Source organism: Nestor notabilis, unplaced genomic scaffold (genome assembly GCF_000696875.1).
Source record: "Nestor notabilis isolate BGI_N333 unplaced genomic scaffold, ASM69687v1 scaffold20783, whole genome shotgun sequence".
Lineage (NCBI taxonomy): Eukaryota > Metazoa > Chordata > Aves > Psittaciformes > Psittacidae > Nestor > Nestor notabilis.
The window spans coordinates 5,589-13,622 of record NW_009923572.1 but is presented as its reverse complement, the minus strand read 5'-3'; the positions used below and the strand labels follow the sequence as shown (position 1 = coordinate 13,622).

Below are 8,034 nucleotides of genomic sequence, written 5' to 3'. Positions count from 1 at the left end.
TGGTGACCCATTTGCTGGCCCTGCCTTCTCTTAAAAATAGGATAAATATTTGTGCCCATTTATTGATAGCTTTGGGCCTGGTTCTATGGGGGACACTGGCGCATCCAGATGGGCCGCAGTTGTACAGCACTTCTAAAGTACATGCCTGTGCCTCACTGCTCTTTGTTTGTTTTCCCTTTCTTGCTTTTAAAGCAGCTTCCAGCACATACTCGTTCCCATGTATGAAGATGTCCTTAGTGGACCTGGGCAAGAGGCTGCTGGAAGCAGCTCGCAAAGGCGAAGATGACGAAGTGCGGAAGCTGATGGCGAGCGGCGCTCCCTTCACCACTGACTGGGTCCGTCACAGGGGCGGCTGCTGGGGTGCTGTGCAGAACGGGTTGTGTGTGCACTCCTTAGGGCTGAGCCTAAAGGGTACAAGTGTCAGTTGGAGCAGTAAAACCAGAGTGGAGATGCCAGATAATGTGGGAGAGCAGATTCCAGATAAAGCACTTTAAAAGCTAAGACCTCCCTCAGGCGAAGATGAATGGATATTTGTGGACAGATTGGCCTCTGCCTAATGCACAAGAGCACAGTCACAAGTACTGTGTTGTCCCAGACAGCAAGGGTTTGATGCTGTAAGAAACGTAATTCCCAGCAGCTGAGATAAATGATGAGTCAAATCAAATTAGAAGAACTGTTACACTTCTCAGTAATAAGAAGTTCTTTTAAGAATGCTTTATTTAAATGTTTAACCTCTAGGTCAAGAAACTCTGGTTTGTGGGTTGGGTTTTTTTTCTTCTCTTAAAACCCAAAAACTCCAAAACCAAACCAGGGTTGGGAAGAGAATAAGAGCTTTAATGGAAACGAACAGTAATAGTTGGATAAACAGGGGACAAGAAGCCATCAGTAGCCATTTTCCATCACTAATACTTGTAATTCCCTAATTTACCGCTCTGTTCATGCATTGTGAGATGAAGGAATTAAGCAGACCAAGAGGTTGCAAAGCTGTTGTAATACTGCCCTTTTCTCAACAGTGGGGGAATGATCTCACGATACTGAGATCACGATACAGAGATGGCAGAGCTGTTCTGCTGTGGTCTGGTGTCCTGGGAAAGGAGCTTAGTGATAAAGGGATGGTGCAGCAGAGAAAGTAAAAGCACGTCTGAGCCTCAAATTATCAGATAATGCAGAGATTCCTAAAAAGCTTAACGTTTGTCAGGAAAATTATGGGATGTGCAACCTCCTATTTAGATGGGGCAGGGGGGGAAAGTTCCATTAGTTTCTTCCAGAAACTTTGTCTTTTGAATTACTGGCAGACATGCAGGTGATGATTTCAGTGCCTCTTGCTGTGAAGCAGCAATAACTTCTCTGAACTCACACGCAGCTCGGGACGTCGCCCCTGCACCTCGCTGCCCAGTACGGCCACTACTCAACAGCAGAAGTTCTTCTTCGAGCTGGTGTTAGCAGAGATGCCCGAACGAAAGTGGACCGGACGCCACTGCACATGGCTGCGGCCGACGGGCACACTCAGATTGTAGAACTGCTCATTAAGGTGAGTGTAGGAAACGAGGTGTAACATTAAGGCTGGTCTAGATCACCTTTGGAGTTAAGTGTTGCTGGCCCTGTTTAAACGCCAGGGCAGGCACTACCTTAAAGGCTTTAGGAGGAGACAGTAACGCTGATTTCTTTCAGAATGGGGCTGATGTAAACGCCAAAGACATGCTGAAAATGACTGCTTTGCACTGGGCAGCAGAGCACGACCACCGCGACATCGTGGAGCTGCTCATCAGGCACGGGGCTGATGTCCATGCTTTCAGCAAGTTTGATAAATCAGCTTTTGATATTGCTTTGGACAAGAACAATCCAGAGACTCTGGTAATGCTGCAGGTAGGTTGAGGAGTGAGGCTTGTTGGTAATTCTCTGACCCACAACTGTGTCTGCAATAGAGTGTTCGATGGGATTGACCTGTGTTTGCTGATGAGGTTTGTTCATCAGCTACTGTGTGCCTCCAGGAGTCAGTGGTGACAGGGTTTTGTTTCCATGCATCTTGCGTGCTTGTAGTGTAAGTTGCCAAGTTTAGGTGGAGTTTTGTCACAGCTTTTGCACTGGTGTCCCCGACACACTGCAGAGGGAAATTATCAGCCTCTAAAATGCTTCAGGGGTGCTAAATACCAGAGAAAGCTTGACAAATGTAGGCCTGACCCCACTCTCTTTCCTAGGAAGCAATGCAGAACCAGGTGAACACTCATCCAGAGAGAAGGAATCCCATCACCAACACTGTGACTCTCACCTCACCGTTTCTTCTTACACCAGGGGAGGTTCTTGATCTCACTGGTCTCGTCTCTTCAGCAAGTGCCAAAACAACCTCAGGTGAGGTTTTATGTGACCTTGAGTTGGGAGTCTTGAAAGAAGTTCCTAAGGCTGCTTACCAGTAGAGGGCAGATGGTCATTTAGGAGAGGAAAAGTGAAAAGCAGCCAAACACACCCAACTCCTGCTTCCTGCCTCAGAGTAGTTTTGCCCTCAAAGGTAACAAAGCAGATTTCTAGCTGATGTAAATGAAGGTGGTTCCTCTGTGAGTGGCAGAGCTCTGCTGAGCTCAGCTGTGGGTCTGCTCCATGTCTGCTGTAAGCAACAGAGCTTGAGAAACTTGATTTGGCTGATTGCAACAGAGGAAAAATGAGAATTATTGCCTATGCCAAAACTCGGGCACTGCAGAGCAGTTGGGGAGCATTTGCTGTTTTCTTTGCTGCCTACAAGAGTTGAGTGAATGTTTTGCTGTATATAAATGCTGAGTAAGGAAATCGCACAATAAGCAGGTCTATAGGATACGTGTATTCGTCCTTATTTCTTCTGTCCCACGTGTTAGATGGAAATAATTTGGCTCCTCATTGTTCTGGGAGCCTGATTTTGGTGGGGAAAACACTTCTGAGGCTGAGTGCTGAATTCTTTTTGTGTAATTCGAGTTTTCATAATGACTCTTAAAGTGATTTTTCTGTATTTGGGGAAATCCAAACGATTGTTTCTTTTCAGTCTCAAGGAGGCTACTAAATACAAGTTTTGTGAAGCTATTTGGCCTCATCCTGCAAACACTTCTGCATGTGAGTAATTCTTTGGTTAGTGGGACTTCACATGCGTGAATGTTTGCTTGTTAGCTAGAGAGTGCTTTTAAGATCCTGGATCCTGATGTTGTGCAGTCCCAGCCAGACCCCTCTGCCTGTGCCTGGCCACACAGGCTTCAGCAACGCTCCAGACTTGCTCTCAAAGCTTTTTCGGGGCTCCTCGCAGCTTTGAAGCACTGACAAACCCTAATGTAGAAGGGAAAAATTAACCCAAAGTGTTCCTGTAGCACCTGTGAAGAAAACGCAGTGTGACTGGTGCACAGCATCTTCAGTCAAGGATATTCCATAAACTCAAAGGCACATAAAACTTGGAGTTCTGTATCCCAGATGATGCCCTTGCCACGATCAGCATCACTGTGTCTGCACATGGCTGTGCCTGGAAGCCAGGTTGGAGTCAGAGGCCCTGTTGATTTACAGCTTAAACACAATCACAGGCTCTTGAGACCTTCTCCTGGTGCAAATGCAGCCCTTTAGGTGAAATAATTGGGTTTTTTTTTCTATTTCCTCTATCCCTTTGGTGGGACAATCAAACCTATCTGCCCTCTGCCTTGGTGTCACCGGGCTGAGCTGGGAGGTCGCTCTGAGTCCCTTGAATCCATCCACCGTGGGCAGCGCTACAGATGAGCTCTTGGAGCTGGCCTTGCAAATCCCCAGCTCTCACTGCCCCTTGTACACCCTGCAATGTAATCACCTCTTTTCAGTGCCCAAGACAACAGTGGCTTATTGTCCACATGTGACTGGACTGAAATACCCTGGGTTTTTCCCCCCCCACAACACTTCCAGCACCAGTAATAGGCAGCCAGTGCTCTAAGAGGTATCTTTAGCTGGTCTGAAGAAATCTGGTTACAAGCTGCTGCAGACAGTCATTAGGCCTGTGCCCACAGCCTTTTGAAAGCAGCATTCTTAGAAAATAAGTCCCTTGGTAACCTTTGTAAAATCAGGAGCTGGTGAGAAAGGGAGAAAACAGGTTGCAAGGGTTAAGGCAGGGGAACTTTGTATGAACTTCCCTTTGTGTGCTTATAATCTATTTATCTACGCTGGCAATGAGGTACAGGATCTCTGTTTTGTTTTGTTTTAGGAGGAATTGTGGGTTGTATGCACTGAGTTTGCTCCCGTTTAGTTAATTTCCTGTTCCATTCTTATTAAGTCTGCCTTTGAATAGGAGTTACTACGGTCAATTGGAGGAAGAAACATTGTTTTTTGGAACCGAGAAGACTTGTTTGTCTCATTCAAATCAATACCCCATTGCAGTAACCATGGTCTTTCCGTTACTGAATCTGAGAAGGGAGGAAGAAAGTACCTGCATGCTCAGTCCACTGAAACCCAGCCATATGTGCAGCCAGTTCCTGTGGCTGACCAAACCACTCTGTAACTGACTGGTGCTAAAACATTTGGCCCATGAAGGAACGCTGAAGAGACGTGGAGACTTCCCCAGCTGAGGAAGAACATGGATGCTGTGATGTATTCAGAATATCCAAGGAGTTTAATACATTCTTTGGGGGCTCCAGTTGTGAAAGTTGCAGTACAACACGAAGGCAATTCCTTACGTGCATAGCAACTGCCATGAAGTATTCAGAGTGGGTACAGTCTGTTCCAAAGCCCTTGTTACAGCTGGTAATAGGAGAGGCACCTCTCATGAAAAGCCATCTGTACCACTTCCCTTTTTGCAACGACCAGTGGGAGCCTAGGAAGTACTTCAGAGCTGGTGTCTTGCTCTCTAGATGCCAGAATTGTTGCAGTCTGCTTTATTCACGCTGGGATATGGCAGGTCCTGACAATCCTGTTTCCCAAGCAGGTGATTCACATGGCTCCACGGTGCAGTTTTCCCATTCAACAACCTCTGTGCTTGCCACGCTTGCGGCCCTCGCTGAGGTGTCGGCACCACTTTCCAGCTCAGGCAGAGACACAGGTAGGGGAAACCACTCCGGTGCCGATTTGAGTCTGTGTAGTTCTAGCCAGGGTCTTGTGAGGAAATGGGAGGAAACTGGAGACCTGGAAGTGATTTTTGTCTTTTTTTCAGGGTAAAGAAGAGATGACGATAAATGTTTGTGAAGCAGTGAGTTCATCTGGGGCTTTGTTTGTTTCATCCCATTTAGAATGTAATTAAAAACCCAGCAACTGTTACCAATAGCAGTAACTTCATTTTTAGTAGCTGGCATGTGTGACCCTGATGTATGTTTCTCTTGACAGGCTTTAACAGTTACAGATATTAAAGCACAAAAGAAAAAGAAACCAACAAAAAAGCACCACGAAACAACATGGGTTTACTTTAATTTGTAAAGTAGATAAATACTGATTTAGAAGGAATTGTCTGAAATGGTTTCTGGCCCACTTTCATAAACTGTTGGTTGTCAGCAAATGTTTTGAGTCTCTTGAACTTCTGGTAACATCTTCTTAGGGAAAGGTTTGGGGGTGTGTGTGTGTGTTTTGTAATGATCTTTTATGTTTGTAGAATGTAATGTTTGACCTTTAACTTCAGATTTAGGAATTTTATAACGTTTATATAAATCCTTTCACCTTAACACTCAGTTCTTTTCCCCAAAGCCAAGTGTTTTTCCTAGGATCTAGAGAGGGGCAATTTCACTTTAAGCTGCTGGTGCCACACCACTGTTCCTTGACCTGTGGTGCTTGAGTGTTTTCCTCTCTAGGGCGTCTGCATAGCACGTTGGATCCCGCTTCCTGCTCTTGCAGCTCACCCTGAGAGCAGGATGCAGCCCAGGGTTTGCAATCCTGATTACTTGTGCGAGCCATAAGTCACACAGAAAGGGTGCCAGGAAGCTGAACCTCTCTGCAGTCGTCCAGCCAAGCTAAACAGCCTCCTCATGGTTGCTTTGGCCGTGCTGGTGTGGATGGGGCTCTTGAGGCAGTTTTTGCCTGTGGTTTGTCTTCATTAGAGCTGGGGGAAGGGGCACGGAAGGAAGCTTCCCAGAGCCAGGTCTGCTTAACAGCTGCCTCCAGCTGCAGGCTTTTTAATTGGACTAACATGCTGGTGTGCTAGTACTCATTAATTTACACCACAAAGTGCTGGGTTTACTCTGGAAGACTTGTTTTGCCTACAGTGTAGCAGGTTCTATTTTCTTTTCCCTCTAAGATTTGCTCTGTGTGCAGATTGCTTTTCATAAGGAGGCATCCCAGGAGTCTCAAGCTCCTGCTTGAGCTTTTCCACCAGACTTTCAGTTTGTATTCAAGGAAGAGAGAAGGAAACACTGATTTTCTTTTTTCCTTTGTTTTTTGGCACTTACTTATTTCCCAAGGTAAGACAGAGGAAACAGTGGAAGCAAGTTCTGTTGATCCTGCCATACAGCAAGCGGTTGGCAGCGGAGGGCAGCACGTCATCGCCATTGTGTCAGACGGCATTCCCCTGGGCAGCCTGCAAACAGCCATCCCCAGCAGTGGCCTCAGCCAGCCCTTCATCCTTAGCATGCAGGATGGACAGCGAGGTAAGGAGGAGCTGAGCTTGGAAGGCAGCACTGAGGATTCACTTCAGAAAGAGTAACAAGAGAACTGCTGCCTGTGAACCCTGGTGAGCCCCAGAGGGCTGGTGCCTGGTGGGATGCAGCTTGTCAGCACTGAGGTGTAACAAGTCTCTGCCTGACTGCTGGGCTCCAAGAGGGGTTAAAAATGTCTGTGTGACTGACATTTAGCAGCAGAGCTTGGTGAGACCAAGCTTAGTTCATGCTGCTACACCTTAATGTTTCAGTCTGTGCATTAAACCCAAACAACTTCAGTGGAACGTTGTGGCCAACTTAGCCGCTGTCTCCTCAGCAGCCAGCCAAGGACAATTCCTTCATCTCATGGCAGACTTCCCAGTGTGGGAGTAAATCAGTCTGCAGATGAAACAACAACCTGTTACCTTCAGCAATCACTCCATTGTTCTTGTAGAACTTAATGTTAGGCCATTAATACCAGCTTAAATACACCTTTTCCCCCCATAACGCTGGTCACATTGCTTAGGGCAATATCATCTATCAGTTTTACAAGGCAAATGTAGAGAGTGTTCAGTAAAGCAGGGCAGAGCTCTGCTCATACAGTGAGTTTTTGTTTCCTCAAGGGATGTAATTCATCAGCCTTGGCTACTACTGACAATTCTTATAGCACGTCCTCGGGATACTCAAGTGTTTGGATTAACATCGGTGCAGCAAAAGAGGATTAGGAAGCAGAGCAGCTCTCCTGTAAGGTGCATACAGTGCTACAGTGCAAGATGGGTTACAGCAGTTCTGTTCATGGACCTCACTAGTGAAGAACAATTCTCTAAAGCTGTTAATTTTTGAGAATTAATTGCCAAATACAAGAAGGAATTCCTGGCTTGTGTCTAAGGAAGAAACAGGGAGAGCTGTTCAGCGCTACCCTCAGTAGCTCCTGTGGTGCCTTTCTCCTCCTTGGTTGGATGAATTCTTGCGACTGCCTTCCCAAAGTGAAACCCCATGTTTGCAGATTGAAAACGTTTTTGTTTTCTGGAGTATTTGTGCCTCTTGCATGCGTTTAAAGCGGATTCAGAGCTTAAGCATGGGACTGGTTACTGGGAATTTTCAAGGAGAGCTTTCTGTTCCTCTTGCTTGGCCTGTCCCAGCTATTAATTGCATTACTGAGGCATCAGAATGATAGTTTTTTACCTCACGTGTTTTTTAAGATGCAAATATTTGACTTTGGGTTCTGTCAGCCCCATTGCAGTGAAATATGTGGGTATTTCAGAGCCCTGAATAAAGGAAAGTGGAAACCAGGTCCAGAGATTCTCTCCTCTCCAGGAAGACCTTGGTGTTGCTGATCCACTGCTCTCCTCTTTTCCTTCAGCCCCATGCAGATGCACTGGCGTCAGGGAAGCAGCTGTGCAAGAGCCTGTCTTGCAGTGGATAACATGTCACCCTTTAATTTTCCAGTGTTAACTGTACCTGCTGGTCAGGTTGCAGAAGAGGCTGCTATTGAAGACAGAGATTA

At 46.3% G+C, this 8,034-nt stretch overlaps 1 protein-coding gene across 1 annotated transcript in view; it reads left to right on the top strand.

Moving 5' to 3' along the window:
• Positions 1-227: 227 nt before the first annotated feature.
• GABPB2 (GA binding protein transcription factor, beta subunit 2) overlaps positions 228-8,034 on the top strand; it is a 9,009-nt gene continuing 1,202 nt past the window's right edge. Inside the window, exons 1-7 of the mRNA XM_010012227.1 lie at positions 228-335; positions 1,364-1,531; positions 1,672-1,866; positions 2,199-2,349; positions 4,895-5,008; positions 6,354-6,539; positions 7,977-8,034. The exon at positions 7,977-8,034 is cut by the window's right edge and continues 1 nt beyond it. Of these exons, the coding sequence (XP_010010529.1) occupies positions 228-335; positions 1,364-1,531; positions 1,672-1,866; positions 2,199-2,349; positions 4,895-5,008; positions 6,354-6,539; positions 7,977-8,034 (980 nt within the window). The remainder of the gene's footprint in view (positions 336-1,363; positions 1,532-1,671; positions 1,867-2,198; positions 2,350-4,894; positions 5,009-6,353; positions 6,540-7,976) is intronic.